Here is a 24,632-nt window from a genome sequence, read left to right on the forward strand (position 1 = left end):
CTTAAGGCTCCGGTACATCCTCCCTGATGGCAGCAGCAAGTAGAAAGCATGGCCTTGGGTGGGCGTCCTTGATGACGGGCGCTGCTTTCCCGCGACAGCGCTCCTTGTAGACGTGCTCAGTGGTGAGGAAGGCTTTACCCGTGATGGACTGGACTGTATCTGCTACTTTTTTTTTTAAAACAGGCTTTTGCTTTCCAGGCCAGTGGCGTTTCCATACCAGGCAGTGATGCAACCAACCAGAATTCTTTCCACCACACATCTATAGAAGTTTGTCAAAGTTTTAAATGACTTGCTGAATCTTCACAAACTCCTAAAGAAATAGCAGCACAGCGGTGCCTTTGAAATTATGCTTTCTGGACCCAGGACAGGTCCTCTCCTCTGAAGAATTTAAAGTTGCTGCCCCTCTCCACCTCTGATCGCCCGATTTGAACTGGCTCGTGGACCCCTGGTTTCCTCTTCCTCCGGTCAATAATCAGCTCCTTGGTTTTGCTGACATTGAGTGAGAAGTTGTTGTGGCACCATTTAGCCTGACTTTTCTTTCTTTCTTTTTCTTTTTTTTTGTAATTTATTTTTTATTGAAGCTCATCATCAAACAAACATTTCCATAAGATGTATTTCAGATACTATACATATATATCGTATAGTCATATTTGCCACAAATCTCCAGTTAATATTTATCTGAGGTTTACACTTATAGAAAGAGAGGAAAGAAAGAACAAGCGAAAGGAGAAAACTATGTACAAGTAGGGAGTGATCCTTTTTTTTTTACAATGTATTCATTGATTTGTGAGATTAAAATCAGGCCTATGAGGCATTATGTAGGTAAACCATTTTTCCCAGTATGAATCAAATTTTTCCAACTTATGATTAACAGATGCTGTAATCTTCCCCGTTTTGTAAGTGTCCATTGTAATTTCCATCCATGCGTTTAAAGTTGGGCTCTCCTGTGATAGCCATTTCCTGGTAAGAGTCTTTTTACCAGCTACCAGCAGTATATTCATTAAATATTTATCTCTTTTCAACCATCCTTGAGGTATATATCCAAAATATATGGTCTTACTCTCTAAGGGTATTTCACATTTAAAGATGTACTATTATGAAAGAAGGAACACTGTTCAGTTTTGAAATGCTTAAGGAGAAACACATTAGAAAAACAAGACCTTTATCGGTATTTACAGATGTGACAGTATGTTAATAAGAGGGTTAAAAATGTGACCAAGTCAAGTACATGTTTGATAGTAATTTAGAAAAGCATATAATTCAGATTAACGGTAGTAGAATCATTTCAAGCATGTATAAGGATTTGTCAAATCTTAAAACACTTTCGACTTCATACATTAAAACAAACCGGGAGAAGGAAGGAGGGATAATTATATCTGAGGAAGAATGGACAATAATATGGAGATATCAATGGAAGAGTACTAATTCACAGAAATGGAGGGAGTTTGGATGGAAAAACTTGATAAGATATTATATTACACCCTCTCAGAAATCCCATTTATGATAGTAACCTCCCTGTTTGCTGGAGAAATTGTGGAAATCAAAATGCAAATCATTATCATATTTTCCAGGACTGCCCCGTTACCAAAGTCTATTGGAGAGGGATACAGTAGCCTGATTTGTCAATCTCTTTCCTATATGTTGGTTATATATTGAGGGTAATGAAGAAATGATGAGGAGGGTGAGGTTCATGCTGTTTAGTCAGGCCAGGCAGCCTGCTCCTGGTCCTGTTTCTCGGTGTGTAAGGGTTTGAGGGCAAGAGCAGAGTGGTGATTGTCAGGATCCAGTGCTGGTTGAGTATCTGAGCTGAACAGGCAGCAGAGTTTATGAGAAGTGTGGTGTGGGAGCAGCCAGGAAAGCTGAACAAACTGTTTCTAAATTAATGTTTCAACACAGGAGCAACATAAGCACGAGTTAGGCAGTGCCCAGGATACCTGCAGCCTCCATCTCCCCTCTCTGCCGGCTCCGGGCACAAAGCCTAGGCTGACAGGCTCCTGCTGTTGACTCCGGCTCCACACCAGACAGCAGCCCAGCGTGGCCAGCTCTTGCGCAGATATCCGGGCTACACCAAACGCCACCGGTCCCATTCCCGGAGCTCCCGTTCGAAAGGAGTCCAAGACCATTGCCAGGCAGGAAGGTTTACTCTCCCTGTGCGGCCGCAGCTTTAATCAGTACGATGCGGGCCGTCTATCTCCGGCCTTTACCTCCGTGGAGCGCAGCGTGCGGGTGCGTCCCTGTTGCCTGCCGTTAGTTCGTCATGATGCATGGACAGCCGGCAGTCTACATAACCCTGGAGGTTCACAGCCAGATGTTCTTCGGCACACCTATGGAGGTAGGCGTTGTTGGTCCGGCTTTCTCCTTGGCCAGGCTTGCGCCCACTTTTGTGCCCTGGTTACTTCCGCGGGACTTGTCGCGTTCAGCAGTGTCGGGTGGGCAGCAGACTGCCCATCTCTCACAGTGATTCCATCTGTCACGGCTCAGCTTCACTGGGGGTGGGGGAGTGGGAAGAAACTTGGCGCGTCCCCAGTGACCCTCACCAATTTTTATCGATGCCCCATGGACGGCATTCTGTCTGGATGCAAAATGTATCGCTACTGCGCTGCAGAGAGTTGTGAACGCTGCTCAGCTTATCGCAGAAACCAGCCCCCCCCCCCTCCGTGGACTCTGTCTACATTTCTTCCTGCCTTGGGAAAGTAGCCAACAAAATCAAAGACCCCTCCCACCCTGGACATTCTCATCTCACCCACCCACCACCATCAGGCAGAAGATACTAAGGCACGAAGGCAGATGCCAACAGGCTTAAAGACGACTTCTATCCCAACACCAAAAATGCTGGAGGTACCTACGATGGAAGACCCTTCATCAGGAATGGAAAGGAGCAGGGTAGAAACTAGAGTATGGTGGCAAAGGGAGGAGGAGGAGGAGCATGAGTTGTCAGAGGGTAGGTGAGTGCAGGAGAAGGGGGATGAAAAGCAATGGTATGAGAGGCGGGGAGATAATAGAACAGTACACCATGGGAAACAGTACAGATTTATGATAGAGTGAATGCAAGCAGGCTTTTTCCATTGAGGTTAGGGGAGAAAAAAACCAGAGGGTGAAGGGGGAAAAGTTTAAGGGAACATTAGGGGGGGGGGGGCTTCTTCAAACAGAGAGTGGTGAGAGTGTGGAATGAGCTGCCGGATGAAATGGTGAATGTGGGCTCACTTTTAACATTTAAGAAAAACTTGGACTGGTACATGGATGAGGGGTATGGAGGGATATGGTCCAGGCGCAGGTCAGTGGGACTAGGCAGAAAAATGGTTCGGCACAGCCAAGAAGGGCCGAAAGGCCTGTTTCTGTGCTGGAATGTTCTATGGTTCTAGGAACAGGCCATTAGGTCCACATCTAGGCAGGAGAGGAGCACAGGACGCAGTAACTTGTTTTATCTAGCACCTCCCACTCCTGGTGCGGCCTCCTCTACGTCAGTGAGACCCAACGCAGATTGGGGCACTGCCCTGTTGAGCACTTCGCTCCATCCGCTGAAACAGCCAGCGTCTCCCAGTGACCACCCTTTTCATTTGCGCTTCCCGTTCCCTCGCTGACGTGTTTGTCCGCAGCCTCCTCGGCTGTCGTAGGCTGGGGGAGCAAGGCCTTGTATCCCATCTGAGTAGCCTCCCATCCGATGACACCAACATCGATTTGTGGTAACCACTCTCTTCTGTTCCTCCCCCCTCTTCCCCCCACCCCACACAACTATGTGTCCAGATTCCTGCAGCCTCATTACTCAGCCTACTTCCGCTCCGCACCTGCCTATCGTTCCCTTTATTCCATCGTCCACTGTCCTCTCCTATCTGATTCCATTATTGTTCAACCCTTTTCCTCTTCCATCTGTCACCCGGCATCTCTCATTAACCCTTAACCCAGCTTCCTCACCCTCACCTGGACTCACCTGCCAACTCGTGCCCCTTCCCCTCCCCCCACCTTCTCCCTCCCCTTCCTTTCTGGTCCTGACAAAGGGTCTCAAAGCAAAACGACAATAGTTTAGTCCCCTTCCACAGATGCTGCCTGACCTTCGGAGTTCCTCTGGTATTTTGTCGCGTTGCTCCAGATTTCCAGCATTTGCAGAATCTCTGGTGCTTCAACTTCATTCCTGCCGTTATGAGACTTTAGAATGCTTCCCTGGGCTCTTGACATCACAATCTACCTTCCTGTGACCTTATTGGTACCTCATGGTTTGACTAAACTGCACCTTGTTGGTCCTGTATTCACTATTATCATTGTTTAACCCTCAGTGTATCGTTGTAATGAATTGATCAGAATGAACAGCATGCAAGATGAGGTTCTTGCTACTTCACTACATGTGATAATAACAAACCGATCATTGTGCACGGTTATTCATTCTCCAGCCTCCGCGCAGAAAGTTCCCTAAATTACAAGTGAGCCTCTGTTCTGTGCGATACAGGTTGAGAGAGGGGTTTTCCAATCCTTGCTCAAACCCCTCAGCCAGCAACGGCAACGCGGCACTAACCCTCTACTCGCACGCGAGCGGCGGCCTAGCTCTGCTCTGTTCGCCATTTCTCCCGGCGTGTAGGATGTTGTGCTCGAGCCCACAATCTTCTGAGGCCGTGGCGAGTTCTTCCTGCGTCCGCTCACTGAACTTCTGGATCATTCCCCCCCCCCCCCCCGGGTTGTTGGTGAAAGGTTTGGCGGGCCCGTCGGTCGGGAGGTCGCGGATCACGGGGAGAGATGTAGACGTTCCTTCCACCCGTGTCTAAGGCATGTGATGCAGGGCAGGTACATTTAACAGGAGTAATCTCCTCGTCCATTCACTCTGCTGGAGCTGGACCCACAACTGAGAGGGTGTCCTGCAACGTGTGTCCTCCACATCCCTTTCAGGACGTCCCAGTGTGGAGCACTGCAGATGTGGTAGCAGCCAGGGGTGCAGATGTGTGGGCAAGTGTGGAGCAACAAAGTATCTTCTTCCTGGATGGCAGAAGGCTGAGGGGCTGCTTTTAAAGAGGTGGGCATCGTTATCAGTTGAATGGGTTAATAGGTTAGCAGATTGTTTCAGTGGGAATATTAAAACAAATTCGACGAGGGACACAAGTGAGGGGATGTGGGATCTTGAACTCACTGCTTGGTGGGAGTTCCGACTCGGATGTCTGATTTATTTATCACGTGTAAAAGTTTGTTCAGACTGCACAGGTCTGTATTTGTCAATGTGGAGTGGAGAGCGAGCTTGTAAATCTGGCGGGAGCAAAAGATGTTGGGAGTGGCGAGGTTGGGGCACCAAGCGAGGGGGTGTGGGACAGGTGTTCGTGACAAGGGGGTGGCGTGGCTGCAGACACACCCGGCCCTCAGACGCCAGGCGAGGTCATTTGAATCCAAGCAATTGGTTACTGATCACTACAGAGTGTCTGGTGCTTCCCCTCTTCCTTCACCTTTTCCCAACCATTATTACCCTCACTCTGCCCCCTTCCCACTCTCAGTCCACAATGAAGATCCATATCGGAATCTGGTTTATTGTCACTGTCATGTCATGAATTTTTTTTGTGTGGCAGCAGTACATGAAATTACTATGGTACTGTACAAAGGTCTTGGGCACCCTAACTATGTGTATGTGCCAAAGTCTTTTGCACAGTACTGAATATGGAGGCATACTGTTCAGTTAAATGTGTCATTTGCATTAGCAACCAGACACCGAAGGATATGCTGGGGATGGCCTTCAAATGTCACCACACGTTCTGGTGCTAGTATAACATGGCCAGTGCGTCCAGCAGAGCCTTGTGGGCTTAGACGGGCATGGGGGAGGGAACGATTTGCAGTGGGATTGGAGGCTTAGCGCTGTGAGTAGCTCCAGATCCAGGACTTCATTGTGGATGTTTCAGCCTCAATATTTGTGCCAGGTCTGTAGCGTGGGCTTGGCGTCCACTTTCCTGATTCAGAGGTGAGATGGCCTCTCAGCCGCAGCTGAAACCCGGCTGCTGTCGTGGCAAGTACAGGACACGGCAGGAAAATATTTCTTAAAATGTATGAATTGGCCTCTGTGAGGCCACTTTCAGAGTTGTGTGATAAGGGAATTCACAGAGTCCTGGAATTATCAGCGTTTGTGTCATGAACAGAAATGTTTCTGCTCTGTTAGAGTTTGCTAAACCTTCTCACAAAAGGGGTTTCTTAAAGACACACAGTTGCAATGGCAATCAGCTGTGTTGGCTTTGACCCAAGGGTACCAAGAAGAAATATTGGAGTGGAGATGGACTGGATTGGCACCAAGGGGTTTGAGTGGACAGATCACAGAAAGTTGTGAAAAACTGTAAGGAACTTTCTCCTTGCTTGTGGCAGGAGGCGCATTCAAGTTGCATTTTGGAAGTTTCATTCAAAGATATCTTCGTCAACTCTGGATGAGATGACACGGTCCATTGTTTGATCTGGGTTATGCTGGTCGGGAAGAAGTTAGTTATTTTGTGCAGAGTTTGCGGTGCTGGGTTGACAAGGTGGGGGGGGGGCCCAGAGGTTTTGAGAGAGGGCGAGAGTTGTTGATGGACCGTGGAGTGCTGATTGCCGGTGGTCAGACGTCTGTCTGTGTTGTGCCTTTGGAACGACAGCAGGAAGTAGTTTCCATTGGCTTCTATTTCAGGCTGTTGGTTTAATACGACTGGGATGGGGAACTGCACAGAGAACGCTGCAGTCTGCAATGCACCACATCAGTTCTGCGATGGAAGCAGTTTCAATCGTGGCTTTCAGAGAAAGAATGGGGACTAAAATGGAGGGGGGCAACCAGAGGGGAAAGTGGACCCATGGGGCATGCCGGGGAGAGGGTGGGCAACGACGTCAGTGCGAGGGGTTTCGATCGGCAAAGATGGCAGTGAGAGACTATATCAGTAAAGTGTGAAGTGATTTTTAAATATCGCTTGTAAGGGGCTGGGGCTGCTGCGATGGGCCAAACAGCCTCCTCCCTCAATCCAGCACTGGCAGCTGTGCCGGCTGACTCGTACACTTCAGGCCCTCCTCCTGTGAGCCCGGGTTGGTGTGATCCTGGCACGGGGCCAGTGTACCAATGATTTGCCTGCAGCGCTCTGCTCTTTTGCTGTGGAATTTGACTGAGCAATATTCTGGGGCCATGACTCGTTTCATGTTTGTTCATTCCTCTAATTAATAGGCCAAATGGTTTTGTTCTTGGAGGCACTGGATCGGTGGCTCCCTTGGTCTTGGACCATTTTTCTGCAGAGTCAGCGCTGATTATTGAAGTGTGGTTCTCTCTAAAATCAGATTTTTTTCCCCCCGCCGGCTCCCGAGGTCGGGGGCTGGGAACCCCAATGCCCGTCCAGCCCCTGCGAACTGCAGTGCTCCCTCCGCCCGTCCTGCCAGCGTCTCCTACCTGGCGAAGAGCAGTGGCCGGAATTAATCCCTCATCCGCAGCCCCAGCCACTGCTGTGAAAGTTCCCAGTACCAACTTTGTTTAGACCTCTACCTGGAGGCTTTGTTACGCCCGGCGCAGTAACGCGGCGGTTAGCAGAATGATGTTACAGCGCCAGCCACCCGGGTTCAATCCCACCGTTGTCTCGACGGAGCTTGCATGGATTTCCTCCGGCTGATCCGGATTCCTCTCGCATTCCAAAGATCTGCAGGTTGGTCGTAGGATTTTGTGATTGAAACATGCGAGAGCCATTTTGCCTGCTTCACAGAAAAATCGCAGCTCTTTACTTCCATTACGAGCAAACCAGAAGCGGTTGCCTTGCACTGATGTCATTGCTCTTAGAGTGAACCCAGTGACTCGATGAAGGTGTTTGTGAGTCATGTAGAATAGTTTCTATTACGTTTAATTTGCTATCTGTCATCCATTACATCACCCTACGTAGTGAACACCAACTGCCCTGACCCCCACACTTTCACCATTGACCACCAACTACCCTGACCCCCACACTCCCACCATCCAGACCCCCACACTCCCACCATTGACCACCAACTACCCTGACCCCCACACTGCCACCATTGACCACCAACTACCCTGACCCCCACACTCCCACCATTGACCACTCGACCTACCCTGACCCCCACACTCCCACCATTGACCACCCAACCTACTCTGACCCCCACACTCCCACCATTGACCACCAACTGCCCTGACCCCCACACTCCCACCACCCTGCCCCCCACACTCCCACCATTGACCACCAATTACCCTGACCCCCACACTCCCACCATTGACCACCAACTGCCCTGACCCCCACACTCCCACCACCCTGACCCCCACACTCCCACCATTGACCACCAACTACCCTGACCCCCACACTCCCACCATTGACCACTCGACCTACCCTGACCCCCACACTCCCACCATTGACCACCCGACCTACTCTGACCCCCACACTCCCACCACCCTGCCCCCCACACTCCCACCATTGACCACCAACTACCCTGACCCCCACACTCCCACCATTGACCACCAACTGCCCTGACCCCCACACTCCCACCACCCTGCCCCCCACACTCCCACCATTGACCACCAACTACCCTGACCCCCACACTCCCACCATTGACCACCAACTGCCCTGACCCCCACACTCCCACCACCCTGACCCCCACACTCCCACCATTGACCACCAACTACCCTGACCCCCACACTCCCACCATTGACTACTCGACCTACCCTGACCCCCACACTCCCACCATTGACCACCCGACCTACTCTGACCCCCACACTCCCACCACCCTGCCCCCCACACTCCCACCATTGACCACCAACTGCCCTGACCCACACTCCCACCACCCTGACCCCCACACTCCCACCATTGACCACCAACTACCCTGACCCCCACACTCCCACCATTGACCACCAACTGCCCTGACCCCCACACTCCCATCACCCTGACCCCCACACTCCCACCATTGACCACCAACTGCCCTGACCCCCACACTCCCACCACCCTGACCCCCACACTCCCACCACTGACCACCAACTACCCTGACCCCCACACTCCCACCATTAACCACCAATTGCCCTGACCCTCACACTCCCACCATTGACCACCAACTGCCCTGACCCCCACACTCCCACCACCCTGACCCCCACACTCCCACCATTGACCACCAACTACCCTGACCCTCACACTCCCACCATTGACCACCCGACCTGCCCTGACCCCCACACTCCCACCAGTGACCACCAACTACCCTGACCCCCACACTCCCACCATTGACCACTCGACCTACCCTGACCCCCACACTCCCACCATTGACCACCAATTGCCCTGACCCCCACACTCCCACCATTGACCACCCGACCTGCCCTGACCCCCACACTCCCACCATTGACCACCAACTGCCCTGACCCCCACACTCCCACCATTGACCACTCAACCTGCCTATCCTTAGCGCACCAGTTATCTGACCAATTGGAAATTGATTTTGCTCTTCATTCCCAGGTTGGATGATTCTTCTTGTTCTTTCTCCACCAACTGTGACGTTTGTCGCTTCAGCAATATGTACTTCTTTTTAATGTCCCAGGGTTTCACTTTGCTCACGAAGTATTTGTAGCAGGATTCCATCTCTGCTTCAGTTCCTTTTCCCCCTTGTACCTGAGGGTATTGGTCAAAGTGTTTGAGGTGTGACCAGCCTCACTGGGGTCTGTGGTGCTACCAGCTTCTTAAACCTCTTGCAGTCGTGTTTGTAAGCCGGTTTCAAACCTGGATTATTCTGGTGGTGGGTGGGAAAGAATTGTGGAGGCAAGATGGGGGTGAGAGGTAGTTGTGAGGGGAAGTGGGAGATAGGTGGAGTGAGTGTTCCCTCTCGGCTGTGTTGGTGTACGCCTGTGCAGTAACTGTGCAGTAACTGAAACTGAAATGCCTTTGTTACTGCGCAGCTGGAATTTTCTTTCATATAATACTAATATAATTTTGAAATTATGCTAATATTGAAAAATACCCTGTAATTAGTCATGTTAATGAATATAATCCATTAATTTTTCTAAATAATAAACATATCGCAACCTTCACTTTGAAACATTTTGGAGCTTCAGTGTATTTTGACAGTGTTTCAAGTAGCAACACTGTTACAAATTGCAACAATAAACACAGAATGGAAGCCAATACCTGATTGGTCATAAACCACCAGCCCCTTGAACACCAACTGCTTCTAAGTTTAAATGTTCATGAAATGTGAAAGATGATGTACTGCATTTCATTATACCCTTCATTAAAAAATTCTAAAGTATACCATTCTTCAATTCTTATTCTAAATATTCATAATATACATATTACAAAAAAAAGACAATTTCTAGTGCCGTGCAGGCTTCAGGTCATGTTAAATAAATAATCAAATAAATGGATGGATAGATAGAATTTCCTGCTCAGAGAAATGGTTGGTCCACATAGATGTAAGAAAAAATTAAGAGGGAGAGTTGAGTGAGAGGTATTTGTGATGGAGGGGGTAGTTTAGGTAGGGAGGGAGGGAGGGGTTAGTTGTGGGGAGGGGTGGAGGAGATAGGAGTGAGGTGTGGGGAGGAGTGATTGTGAGAGTCATTTTGCATAGAGGTGGAGAGTAAGTGGGCATAGAGGAGTGAGGTGGAGTGGGGGCAGAGTGTGGGGTCTAAGGAAGATGTGGAGTGACAGTGGTAATGGAAGCATGTTAGGGCAAGAACCACAGAATTGGAAAAGAGTACTGGAAATGAGTGGAATTAGCAGGGCTGTGGGATATGGTGGAAGGAGGCATTGATGGGCTGAACAGCTTCCTCTTGCGCTACAGTGCTTTCAGATTCTGACAAATCCCACTTATTGCTGCCTTGGCTTTTGAGTAAATATGTTGCCAAGTACAACAACAACTGCCATTTACATACCACCATTAATACTGCACTATCCCAAACAGCTTTTCAGGAAGCACAAGGAGCTATTAGGCCACATTAACCTGAGAGCTTGCTGTAAGAGCTGTCCACCTTTACACCAACTGCTCCATTATCCCCATGGTTGCATAACACCATTATAGTTCAGGCAGATAGATTTTGACGTCAATTGCAACACCCTCCGTAAGGAGTCTCTGTGCGTCCTCCCTGTGCGATGTGTGGGTTTGCTCTGGGTCCTCCGGTTTCCTCCCACAGTCCAAAGATGTACCAGGTAGTTTAATTGGGTTTGTTGGGCTCAAGGGGCAAGAATTGCCTATTCCACACTATATCGCGAGATCAATAATAAATAATTATCTGACCTCTCACGCCGGTTCCAGTTCTGCTTCAAACCTACTTCAGACTTTTTCCGACGGCTCGATCAAATGTGTCTGCTAGGACATTGGTTCCCCCCTTCCAGTTCAGGAGCTATGCCCGATTTGGGATCGTCACCCTGGCTTTGTGAGGGGCAGGTCATGCCCCAAGAGCCTGAGACACAACGTCATGTAACACAGCAAAATGCTGGAGGAACTCGGCAGGCCAGGCAACAGCTATGGAGAGGAGTAAACAGTTGACGTTTTGGACAGAGAACCTTCAGCAGGACTGCAGAAAAAAGATGAGGAGTCGGAGTAAGAGGGTGGGGGGAGGGGAGGGAGAAACACGAGGTGATGGGTGAAACTGGAAGGGGAAGGGGTGAAGGAAAGGGCTGGCAAGTTTTGGTGAAAGAGACACAGGGCTGGAGAAGGAGTCTATAGTAATGGACAGAATGCCATGGAAGGAAGAAAAAGGGGGTGGAGCATCGGAAGGAGGTGATTGGCGGGTAAGAAGATAAGGCGAGAGGGGGAAATGTTGAAGGAGAGGGGTGGTAGGGGGCATCACCGGAAGTTAGAGAAATTGATGTTCATGCTATCAGGTTGGAGGCTATCCAGATGGAATGCAAGGTGTTTCTCCTCCAACCCGAGTATGGGTCTCATCAACAGTAGAGGAGGCCATAGGCTGGCATGTTGGAATGGGAAGTGGAATTAAAATGGATGGCCACTGGGAGATCCTGCTTGTTCTGGCGGACCGAGTGTAGATGCTCAGCAAAGTGGTCTCCCAATCTACGTCAGGTCTCACCGGTGTACAAGAGGCCACACACTGGGAGGAAAAGATACAATCGATGACCCCAACAGACTTGCAGGTGAAGTGCTGCCTCACCTGGAAGGACTATTTGGGGCCCTGAAGAGTAGTGAGGGAGGTGGTGTAGGGGCTGGTGTAGCACTTGCTCTGCTTTCAAGGATAACTGCCAGGAAGGAAATTAAAGGAGAGGGATGAGCAGACAAGGGGGTAAAGGAGGGACAATCCCTGCGGAAAGAGGAGAGTAGGGGGGAGGCAAAGATGTGTTTGGTGGTAGGGTCCCACTGAAGATGGTAGATGTTGCGGAGACTCCTGGGTGGTAGAGGAAGATGAAAAGGACTCTATCGCTTGTAAGGCAGCAGGAGAATGGGGTGAGCGAATTTCTCAGGGTTGTCTGTTATATCTGGTGTTCCCGATGCAGCCTCCTCTACATTGGAGACTGGGGGACTGTTTTGTTGAGCACCTCCACTCCGTCTGCAAAAGCAGGATCTCCTGCTAGCCTGTCCCTATTCCCATTCTGACGTGTTGTCCATCTCCTGCTCTTCTGCCTTGATGAGCCCAACACCTCATATTCCAGCTAAGTAGCATCCAACCTGATGGCATGAGCATCGATTTCTCCAACTTCCAGTGGATTTTCCCCTCGCCCTTTCCTCTTTAATTACCCACTCTGGCCTCTTACCTCTTCTCCCCTGCCTATCACCTCCCCCTGGTGTTCCCCCTCCTTCCCTTTCTCCCATGGTCCACCGTCCTCTCCTATCAGATTCTTGCTTCTTCAACCCCTCATCTATCACGTCCCAACTTCTTTCTTCGTTCCCCCCACTCCTCCCCCACCCACCTGTCTTGGCCTGTCACCTTCTAACCTGCACTCCTTCCCCTTCCCCCACCACCTTATTCGGGCATCTTCCCCCTTCCTTTCCAGTCCTGATGAAGGGTCTCGGTCCAAAATGTCAACTGTTGATTCATTTCCATAGATTAGTGGTCGCCAACCCATCGATCGTGATCGACTGGTCGATCTTTGAGACTTTTCCATTAGATCCTGAAAAAAAGGGAAAAATAAATACACAAATACTGTTGAGAGGTTGTTTCTGGGTTGTGAGGTTTTAGTTCCGTTCTTTCTGCCCAGTGCGCATGCGTGTAGCTCCCCCGCTACACAGTGTACTTCAGTGGTCCCCAACCACCGGGCCACGAGGTAACGATATGAGTCAGTTGCACCTTTCCTCAATCGCTGTCACGGTCACTGTTGAACTTGAATGCACGTGAGGTAATCAGTCGCCTAAACGCAGTGATACTCTTGGGCGGCTGGCAAGAAGTGCTGTTGCTACTGGCCTGGAGTGCGGACAGATGGGCGCCGCCTCTGAACCTGTTTAGCACACCGAATGTTCGTGGGGAACCCGGTGCTAAAATATTTGCGGACAACTTAATTCGGGCTCAAGGTTTCATAAGCAGCAGAGCAGCTACCGCACTGCGATCTACTGAAACAAACTTTTGTCGGCCGATAGATCCTACAAGGGGGTGCGGTCGCGTGTCCTGTCGCTCTCCTCACTCGGTCAGTCGCTCTCTCCGGACTGCGACTGCCGCGGCCCCAGCACGGGGACCTCCGGCCCTGACCTTGTCCTCTCACCCCACCCACGACCAGCCACACCTGGCCAGGGCATCTGGCGGTGGGCAGGCAGAGGCTGGAGTTCGGGCCGGGAGGCTGCCTAATGAGACAATGAAGCCCTCAAAACTGCTTCAGCACCTTGAGTCCAAGCACCCTGCACTTAAAGACAAACCTGTTGAATTTTTTCAGCAGAAAATACATGAGCAGCACGGGACAGCAGCTAAGTGCCGCAAAAACTAAGTTGCGGAATAGACTGGACATAAGGAACCTGCTTCGAGTATCGCTGTATTCCCGTCGTGTTTAACACCTCCCCCCCCCCCCCCGGGTTGACCGGTCCAGAAGAATATTGTCGATATTAAACCGGTCCGCGGTGCAAAAAAAGGGTGGGGACCCCTGGTGTTTACACATTATTTCTACTTCTGGGTTGCGGGGTTTTACTTCCGGTCTTTTCTGCCCCAGTGCGCATGCGTTCAACTAATCGATCTGGGGTCGATCTCGCCTTTTACTAAGGCTGAGGTAGGGGATTTTGGGCTTAAAAAGGTTGGTGACCACTACCATAGATCCTGCCTGACCTGCTGAGTCCCACCACCGTTTTGTGTGTGTCGCTCTCAACTTCCATCATCTGCAGAATCTCTTGTGTTTAGAATGGGGAAGAAATATGATCTTGGTGACTTTGACCCTGAATGATTAGTGGTGCCGGGGGAGGGGGTGGTTGGAATATGGCAGAAACTCTTTGGATTTTCATGCACAGCAGCCCCTGGAGTTTACAGAGAATGGTGCAAAAATACATCCAGTGAGTGGCAATTCTGTGGGTGAAAAGACTTTGTTGATGAGAGAGGTCAAAAGAGAATGGCCAGACTGGTTCAAGATGACAGGAAGGTGACAGTAACCGAATAACCAGAGCGTTCTATGGGGCACTGGTGAGACCCCATTTGGAATACTGTGTGCAGTTTTGGGCCCCCTATCTTAGAAAGGATGTACTGATGTTGCAGAGAGTTTAGTGAAGATTCACGAGGATGATTCCTGGAATGCAGGGACTAACGTATGAGGAACGTTTGTCGGCTCTTGGACAGTATTCATTAGAGTATAGAAGAATGAGAGGGGATCTCATAGAAACATTTCGAATGTTGAAAGGGCTGGACAGAGTAGATGTGGAAAGGCTGTTTCCTTTGGTGGGTGAGTCCAGGACAAGAGGCCACAGTCTTAGAATTAGAGGGTACCCATTTAAAACAGAGATGAGGAGAAATTTTTTTAGGCAGAGGGTCGTGGATTTATGGAATTCGTTGCCACATACAGGTGTGGAGGCCCAAGCATTGAGGGTGTTTAAGGAGGAGATTGATAGGTATCTAATTAGGCAGGGTAACAAGGGATATGGGGAAAAAGCTGGAAATTGGAACTAGGTGGGAGAATAGTTTAGCTCATGGTGGAGTGGTGGAGCAGACTCGATGGGCTGAATGGCCTACTTCTGCTCCTTTGTCTTGTGAGTTACGACAGTGGTGTGCGGAAGAGTATCTCTGAATGCTCAATGTGTTGAACCTTGAAGAGGATGAGCTGCAGCAGCAGAAGTCAACGAATGTGCGCACAATGACCACTTCACTGGCCACAGGAGGGACCTAATGAGTGGCCTCTGAGTGTAATTGAGTGAAGTGGAAGGGTGGGTTCGTAAGTTTGCAGATGACATGAAGATTGGTGGCATTGTGGAAAACTGCCATAGGTTATAATGGAATGTTGACAGGATGTAGACTGGGCTGAGAGGTGGCAGAGACAGCGCGATCCTGGAAAGTGAGGTTGTACTTTAAAGCAGAGTACAAAGTTAATGGCAGGGTTCTTAGCAGTGTGGAGGAACAAAGGGATCTTGGGGTCCAGCACCATCTGTGTTCATCTCTTTCCAACTAACATCACTAAAACAGCTTAAGTGATCACTGTCAAGTTGATAACAGTGTCAGGTAATCTGGCTGCGATCGCTGTGCTGTTTGTGAGATCTTGCTGTGCACAGATTGCTGCCCGCAGTAGCGACTCTGTTTAGCGCCCGCTGTGTGAGAGGAGCCGTGGTCCTTGGCGTTCCTCAGCTGCAGAACGATGTGAATCGGTGGAGAAGATGGAGGCTTACTTCACCAAGCTGGGATTGTGCTCTGGGTCACAGCTGAGTCTTTGTAAATGTCAGAAGAGGAATTTACATACACACTGCAGCTCATCAAACCCACAGAATAATCCAAGTGACTTCTGTGAAGGTTTTCTGAGGTGCTGTTGCCAATGGAAATGATTTGGCATTTCTCCTTCAGCTGGAAATCTGAAGCAAGAAGTGTTTAAACCCCAGGGCCTGAGGCTGGGATGTTGGCCAGGGCTGGGACACCAGGGTCTTCGTTCCTGCTAGACCTTTGCATTCCCTGCAGGACCCTGATTCAAGCCACAGCACATTGGGGTTAGCTCACAGCTCCCAAGTCCTTGGGTTCATCGCTGACTGTGTGGAGATTCCAGAATCGGATTGATCTGTCACATCTACATTGAACAATGGAGTGCAATGCATCATTTCTACAAAAAAAACCGACATGTCCAAAGCTGTACCGGAGGCAGCCTGCAAGTGTGGCCTCGTGTTCTGGCGCCAACGGGTCCTACCCACAATGCCCGGCAGAACAAGCCCGTGCACTCTCTCTGTCTCTGGATTTCCCCTGTGCTCTGGTCCCTCCCACATCCTGGACATGGGTGGGTTAATACGTTAGTTGGCTGCCAAATTCCCCCTCGTTTTTAGGTCAGCAATAGAATCTGGAGGGAAGCGATGGGAATATGTAGAGACTAAAATTAGATTAGTGTAGGATTAACGTGAATGGGTGGTTGATGGCCAGCAAGACCATTGGTGGCTTATAGGGCCTGACTCTTTGACCCAACGGCCTGTCCAACCACTTCCAAAAGATGACACTCCCAGAGTTTGGCACTCCCCACTGCTGCCTAGAGTGCCAAACTTGAATGAGTACTTTACCTCCCACAACCTCCTGCCTGACAGGTGAGAATGTGACTAAGCACTTTATTATTCTGTACAGGGAAGGGCCAGGGTGGTTGGATATTAGAAAGCAACAAATAAAGGAGAAATCTCTGAGCTGAGAGTGGGATCTGGTTTCCAAAGAGCCATTACGGGCACAGTGGGGCGAATGGCTGCGGCTGTGTCACGACAATGCTAGAACAGGATTCAGAGGAAACAGCATCAGTGACTTGTTTTTCTTTAATCCCATTCTCTGTGTGTTGGTCGAATCTGGGTTTGCCCAGGGCCGTGTGTTGGGTCTAACCTGGTCTTGTCCTTTCTGCTGTGAGGGTCTTGTGGTACTTTCTGCAGCCCAAGATCAGAGCCAGTGACAGACCCCCACCTGCTCACCTCTTTCCCAGAGTCCTGTAGTAAATGTTGCTACAGCCAGAGAAGTTTTTCCCTGCCCTGGTCTCACAGACACTGGGAGGGTGTATAACTATCTTAATGAATCATTGATTTAATCTCAATTGAAAAACTCCAAAGATGTGGCCCTGGAGTCCCATAATCAGCTTATCAATATTGGTGATTCTCTTCTTGCTGTTATCATCAGGAAGGAAGGTATAGGGGCCTCAGGACTCATACCAGGTTCAGGAACACATTACCCCTCAACCATCAGGCCCTTGAACCAAAGGGGATAACTTCACTTGCCCCAACATGGAAACATTCCCACAACCTAGGACTCAATTTCAAGGACTCTTCATCTCATGTTCTCAATATTTATTGCTTGTTTATTTATTTATTGCTATTGTTTCTTTCTTTTTGTATCTGTTGCCTTTTGCACACTGATGGAGCGCCCAAGTTGGGTGGTCTTTCATTAATTCTGTTATGGTTATTATTCTATGGATTTGTTGAATATGCTCGCAAGAAAGTGAATATCAGGGTTGTATATGGTGATCTTTACTTTGAACTTTGATTCCTCCTGTGTCCCGTGTCTATCGATGTGGTCCACAGAGATTCATTCTCAGTCTTGTATCTGTGGAAAAAGCCGCCAATTTAATGCCACTGTTCATATATTTGTTGCTGGGATTGTGTGCCCAGTAGGGCTCTCATTTCATGCCATCCCTGACTATCCTCTGGACCATCTTCAGGTGGGGTGGCAGTATTGCATCATAACTCCCTTGACCTGGGTTCAGCCTTGACCTCGGGATTTGCCTGTGAGGAGTTTTCATGTCCTCTCTGATGAAGAGTCCCAGTCTGAAGCATTGACGGTTCATTCCACTCCAGAGGTGAGGAGTGTCCCAGCATTTTGTGTGTGTTGCTTTGGATTTCCAACATCTGCACCATCTCTTGTATTTGCACAGGGTGTTGTCTTTTGTACACTGAATGTCTAGGTTGATGTGGTCTATCATTGCTTTTATTATGGTTATTATTCTGCTTTTGATTGATTGAGTATGCCCATAAGAAAATCAATCTCAGGGTAGTATACGGTGACATAGAATGTTACAGCACAGAAACAGGCCTTTTGGCCCTTCTTGGCTGTGCTGAACCATTTTTCTGCTTAGTCCCACTGACCTGCACCTGGCCCATATCCCTCCCTACACCTCTCATCCATGTATCTGTCCAAGTTTTTCTTAAATGTTAAAAGTGAGCCCACATTTACCACTTCATCTGGCAGCTCATTCCGCACTCCCACCACTCTCTGTGTGAAGAAGCCCCCGCTAATGTTCCCTTTAAACTTTTCCCCCTTCACCCTTAACCCATGTCCTCTTTTTTTTCTCCCCTAGCCTCAGTGGAAAAAGCCTGCTTGCATTCACTCTATCTATACCCATCATAATTTTATATCCCTCTATCAGATCTCCCCTCATTCTTCTATGCTCCAGGGAATAAAGTCCTAACCTATTCAACGTTTCTCTGTAACTCAGTTTCTCAAGTCCTGGCAACATCCTTGTAAACCTTCTCTGCACTCTTTCAACGTTATTAATACCCTTCCTGTAATGTACTTGGATAATAAATTTACTCTGAAGATACCCAGATGGTTAATGGTCAGCAGAGACTCAATGGGCTGAAAGGTCTGTTTCCTGTGATTCAGTGAGTTAGGAGTCAGCCATGTTGGTGGATTTGCATTTGGACAGAGTGTAGACCAGGTAGAGTTATTGTGTTTCCTTCTGCACAGAAGAAAAGCGGCTTTGTCGGCTGATAGATTCCGGATCAGCATTACTACCACTGACCTTTTTCCCCCAATTTATTTCAGGGTCTCTGCTGACCGGCAGCCTCCTGTTTACCTTTAAAGTTCAAAGCTCAAAGTAAATTTATTATCCAATTATATATATGTCATCGTATACAACAGCTCTGAATTTAGGTTATTGCCACAGAAGGAGGGGGTTTGCAGCACACATCTCCAGATCAATGCTTTAGGTCCCCGCAGACCTGTCTGTGATGGCACCATTCCCATTGTGAGCGGTAAGAATTTGCTATTAAGTATTACTAGTCCATGCTCATCAAAGCGGATTTTATTGTGTGCACAGTGCAATGGAGAACGTGCTTTTCAGCAGCATCACAGGCACCCAGCAGCTTCATGAGAAAAACAGAAGTGGCACACATTTTTGACAAGAAATAACACAATTTTCTCATTGTGCAAAATGGCCGCAGCGTTGCTATAGCGACATGGTGTTTAGGCTGTGCCGGTTGGTTCAAGTACTGAATGGTTGAAGGGAAGAAGCTGTTTTTGAACCCAGTGGTGTGGGACTTCAGATTCCTGTACCTCCTGCAAGAAGATAGCATGGCCCAGATGATGGGGGTCTTTCGTAATGGATCTTGCCCTCTTGATGCAGAAGATACTTGCGAAGGTAGGGGTGAATGTGCCATGATGTACTGGGTTGATCCCACTAGATAAGTAATATTCTCGTGCTTAATGGCCCACCCTCTAACTCCAAGGTCTTCTTCCCACTCACCACCTCTTTATCCTTTCCTCGCCCCTTCTTCATTGACTCTACCCTCGCAGGCAGTGGAAACCTGTCACCCGTCATTTACCCGATACCCTTTTTCCCCTGCAGGAGTTTGCCGTCCTCACGAAGGAGCTGAACTTGTGCCGGGAGCAACTTCTGGAGAGGGAGGAGGAGATCGCAGAGCTGAAGGCGGAGAGGAACAATACGCGGGTGAGTTCTGCGCCCCGGCCTAAAGATGTGCTCCTATCAGCTCACCCCACCCCCCCCATGAGAAATTCCCAAATGCCACCCCCAAATCTTCCCCCACCCTGGACAACAGCCATGGGAAAGGAACAACAGAAATAGTTTGCCAAAGGAATTAGCAGTGAGCCAATGAAAGTAGTTCAGTGGTCACCAATGTTGGTCTACTTCTCCATTAACTCTCATGGAGCAGGACGTGAAGATCAGATTCACATCTGGAGTCTCTTCCTCAGCTATAGCCTTGTCCTAAATGTTGACAGCAGGAACTATTACCTCTGAGTTGCCAACCAATTAGTCCCCATAGATGCAGAGAAAATACTTACGAGAGCAAACTTCCCCTTCAGTTGTGCTCCTGGGCCTGCTGGGCTGGACTGTGCCCATCACCAGCACTGCTGTGACTTACATTTTCTCTTTGTTTCCACAGCCTCGCCCTCCTCCTGCCTTCTTCCAATCTCCTCCATCTGTAGAACCCTCTGAGATCATTTCGGTCTATCCTCCTCTTTCACGATCCGGCTCCAAGACGATGAGTTTCTCCCCGAGTCTCTCCCACACCTCTCCTCATCCTTTCGGGTGCCCTTCTGGTAGACCTGCCCCGATCCCCTTTGTGTGGCCGGCTGTGAATGTTTTAATTGCTAACTCCTCCTTTGGGCTGCTTTCATCCATCGCAGGTGCTATACAAATCCAGCAGCAGAAGAAGATTTAGCACTGGAAGAAGCTGGAGATTTGATGAAGAGTTAAGAAAGTGAGGAAAGAAGCAGAACGGTGGACGAGGGAGAGTAGACAGAAGTGGGTGGGGGGTTGAAGTGAAGGGAGAGTCAAAAGCAAATGTGATGTTAATGGATAAAATAAACTAGATAGAACTAGAACCCTGAGAAATTGGTAAAATTTGAGACTCTTCCGAATAAGGTGTAGCCACCGGATTGTGTAGTTGTTTCTCTCCAGGTACCAGGGTGCTGTGCGACGGACTGCGCTGTTGGGTTCCGGGGTGGCTGCGTTTCTCCGGGCAGGTTAGATCTGTGGCTGTGGCTCAGGATTTGTTGTCGCTCCCCGCAGCTGCTGCTGGAGCACCTGGAGTGCCTGGTGTCGCGGCACGAACGCTCCCTCAGGATGACGGTGGTGAAGCGCCAGGCCCAGTCTCCCGCCGGCGTCTCCAGCGAGGTCGAGGTGCTCAAGGCCCTGAAGTCTCTCTTCGAACACCACAAAGCTTTAGATGAGAAGGTGCCACCTCGCGTTGTGCCGTCTCTGCTCGTGCTCCCGCTCGTGGGGAAAGCAGTGGGGGTGGCGGCCACTCGGCCCATCTCGTGCTGTTCCGCCTCTGCTCTCGTTCCTGTTGGCGGGGAAGCGGTGGAGGTGAAGGCCACGCTCGTCCCGCCACACCCGTGCTGGCTCCTTGCCAGAGCTCTGGAGCAGTTCCTCTCCCTGCTCGTTCCCCGTCTCGCGTATGTATCAAAACCCACAAGAACGTAGACCACAAGATATAGAAGCAGAAGTCGGCCATTTTGCCCTTCAAGTCTGCTCCACCGTTTCATCGTGGCTGATATCAGCCCCAGTCTCCAACCTTCTCACCGAATCCCTTCGTGCCTTGTATATCAAATTTCTATCAACCCCTGCCTTAAATTTAGCCAATGACTTGGCCTGCACAGCCGCCTGTGACAAATTCCACAGATTCACCACTCTCTGGCTGAAATCCCTTTTCAAAGATGCTGTGAAATCTGCTTCCACAAGTGGAGCCTTTTAATTCAGTAACACGTCTGTGTAAAAATATTCCCCCTCACCACCTGTTCTTCCGTTGTTTCCTCTGGTTACCTGCCTCCCCTGCCACCAGAAATCCTTTCTTCTTCTCTAATCTACCAAACCCTTAATGCGTTCAGAAATCACGATCTACCCTCCCTTTTAAGCTCCTCTGCTCCAAGACCGATTCCGCCTTCTCCAGCTGTCAACAGAGCAAAGTCTATCGCTCCAAAACTATTATGGAAGCATGAAAAGATACAGAATTCATACAGGCCCTTCAGCCCATCAAATTCATGTCCACCATCAGGCACCCACTTGTATGAATCCTAATGATCCATTCTCCCTTTCTCACATTCTCATCAATTTCACACCACTTCCCTCCCCAAGATCCTACCCCTCACCAAACGGAGAAACTCACAGCCACCATCTGACATGTGACCTTTGTTTCTTTGGGATGTGGGAGGGAACCAAAGTACCGGGGGGAAACCTGTGTAAATCCCCACAGTGGAATGGGCCATCGTGTCCTCTACACGAGTCTCCAGGTTAGAGTCGCCTGGATTATTCTTCGTGCATGCTTGCTCTCTTAGTCCTGGGGATACTGAGCATTAAATCTGTGCTGTTTTGATTGGCAGGTTCGGGAGAGACTGCGAGTGGCCCTGGAAAGGGTCTCAATTCTGGAAGAGGAGTTGGAATCGACAGCCCAGGATGTAAGTGTATATAACAATCACAGCACGGAAACAGGCCATCTCGGCCCTCCCAGTCCGTGCCGAACTCTTAATCTCATGTAGTCCCACCTACCCGCACTCAGCCCATAACCCTCTACTCCTTTCCTGTCCATATACCTATCCAATTTTATCTTAAATGGCACAACTGAACTGGCCTCTACTACTTCTACAGGAAGCTCATTCCACACAGCTATCACTCTCTGAGTAAAGAAATACCCTCTCGTGTTTCCCTTAAACTTCTGCCCCCTAACTCTCAAATCATGTCCTCTCGTTTGAATCTCCCCTACTCTCAATGGAAGCAGCCTATTCACATCAACTCTATCTATCCCTCTCAAAATTTTAAATACCTCGATCAAATCCCCCCTCAACCTTCTACACTCCAATGAATAGAGACTTAACTTGTTCAACCTTTCTCTGTAACTTCAGTGCTGAAACCCAGGTAACATCCTAGTAAATCGTCTCTGCACTCTCTCTAATTTATTGATATCTTTGCTATAATTCGGTGACCAGAACTGCACACAATATTCTAAATTTGGCCTTACCAATGCCTTGTACAATTTTAACATTACATCCCAACTTCTGTACTCAATGCTTTCTGTACTCAATGCTCAATGTGGTGCCTTCTGCAAAATGACAGCAACCAGCACCGTGTGGGAGGTTATCCTGCCTTTACAGTCACAGTCCTACAGCACAGAGGCCCTTCAGCCCATCATGTCCATTCCAGCCATCCAACCCCATTTACCAGCACTTGGTCCATAACCCTGGTCACTCGATGGTCTTCAGTAGTGAGAGTAAACTCTCCCCCCCTCCCCCTGCCAAGTTCAGGTTCATTTTTACAAACTCTTCATATTCTTGTAGAGACAGAGAAGAATCTGAGGCTTGAGCAACTTTCCATTCCATGTTTTCCACAATAAAACGGGCAGGAAATTGGCAATTTATCCATTCCATCATGCAACGCTGATGCAAAATTATGTTAAAATCTCCCTTAAATTTGCTTGTTAATGAAATTTAATTTTTAATTTATTGGTAGTGAATTGGACAAGTCCTTCCTATGATCGTGAAGCATTGAGACTGAAGGTTGGTGACTCTCTGCCTTCATTACTCCCTCCCCCTGGGCACCTTGTGCCAGTGACTGATGGGAGGTTGTGGCAGCAACGGTCTGGCATCAGTGACTTCCATTGTGTAGTCCTTTTTAGTCAGGGCCAAGCAATTGCAGACAGACACCCCACCTGGGCTAAACGGGGATCAGGACCCATTCCACACAGTCTCAGGCCACCCTGGAGGTTCTAGCAGGGACTTCCCGGTATGACATGCCCACAGTTCCAATACGATTTCCTCAGAAAACGCACTCATCCTGCGCTACAGGAACACTCATAAAACATTAGAGGAGTTCAGATGGCCGGGCAGCATCTATGGAGAAGAATAAACAGTCGACATTTTGGGCTGAGACCCTTCAGGACTCCAATGCACCTACTGTGGATCACACTGCCATTGAGTACTGAGGGAAATTAGTGCAGGAGTGAGAGTGTTGGTCAGGCCCAAATCAACTGTGCTTGTGTTGTGGACCACACCTTGCTCACCTCCCTAACCAAAGAACCATGACCCCAACTTCTACACACTTCACCCACTGCCCTCCCATCATCACTTCTGCCTGACCTGCAATTTCTCATTCAAAGCCATCCCCTCTCCCCAGTTACAGCTCTAACCCCACATCCCAAAGCGCGGGAGTACCTCTCCTCCACCCTCGCCCAGAGCCAGCCTTGGTGTCATGAGTAGCTGGTCATCTGCACTGAACCTTTGAACGGCCACAGGAGATGTCTGTGGATATTCCTGAGTACTCCCTGACTTGGATACATTGTGCATCCGGTCTGAGGGCGGTTCTGCCACGTGGTGGGGGGTGTCCACACTAATGCAAGGTCCCCCTCCGTGTCCCGCTCCCCAGAGGCTGGCGAACGGTACGGCGCTGTCCGGCGACGGTGACTCAGAGTGCCATGACCTGATCGAGAGGCAGAGCACAGAACTTCTGCAGATGAGGGAGCGGCTGGCCGCCCTCTGCCGGAAGGTGGCCGAGGTGGAGGATGAGCTCAGCACCGCGCGCAAGGATCTCATCAAGTCGGAGGAGGCCAACACCAAACTCCAGCGGGACTTGAAAGAGGTACCTGCTCCCACCCATGAATGGCAAGGGGGGTTTGCCACATAGCAGTGAAGCAGTAGGTGTTCTGGAGCATTGACCCAAAGACTTAAGTTCTATTCTCACCGTGGTAATGGGGAAATTTAAATTTAAACCCTAAACCTAACCCTAATGCATGGTGTAATAAAACTGTGTTAAAAATAGAGACAGTAAAATCCAATAGGCAGGCAGATGTCTGCAGAGAGAGAGAGAGAAAAGGTTAACGTTTCCACCTGATGACATTTCATCAGAACTCTGATGAAACAGTGTGAATGGCAAAATGTTGGACCTGAA

The 24,632-nt window shown here is 49.3% G+C and overlaps 1 protein-coding gene across 6 annotated transcripts in view; it reads left to right on the forward strand.

Moving 5' to 3' along the window:
- The window catches only part of LOC132383156 (liprin-alpha-3-like), a 259,537-nt gene that overhangs the window by 48,104 nt on the left and 186,801 nt on the right, over positions 1–24,632 (forward strand). For 5 of the 6 annotated variants that reach the window (XM_059954012.1, XM_059954013.1, XM_059954016.1 and 2 more), the window contains 4 exons: positions 19,581–19,682; positions 20,766–20,930; positions 22,076–22,150; positions 24,111–24,323. In XM_059954012.1, coding sequence (XP_059809995.1) covers positions 19,581–19,682; positions 20,766–20,930; positions 22,076–22,150; positions 24,111–24,323 — 555 coding nt within the window. Of the gene's footprint in view, positions 1–12,832; positions 19,374–19,580; positions 19,683–20,765; positions 20,931–22,075; positions 22,151–24,110; positions 24,324–24,632 lie in introns of those variants that run through there. The other variant, XM_059954015.1, reaches the window with a different exon arrangement.

The sequence above is a fragment of the Hypanus sabinus genome, chromosome 29 (genome assembly GCF_030144855.1).
Source record: "Hypanus sabinus isolate sHypSab1 chromosome 29, sHypSab1.hap1, whole genome shotgun sequence".
In the NCBI taxonomy this organism is placed as follows: domain Eukaryota; kingdom Metazoa; phylum Chordata; class Chondrichthyes; order Myliobatiformes; family Dasyatidae; genus Hypanus; species Hypanus sabinus.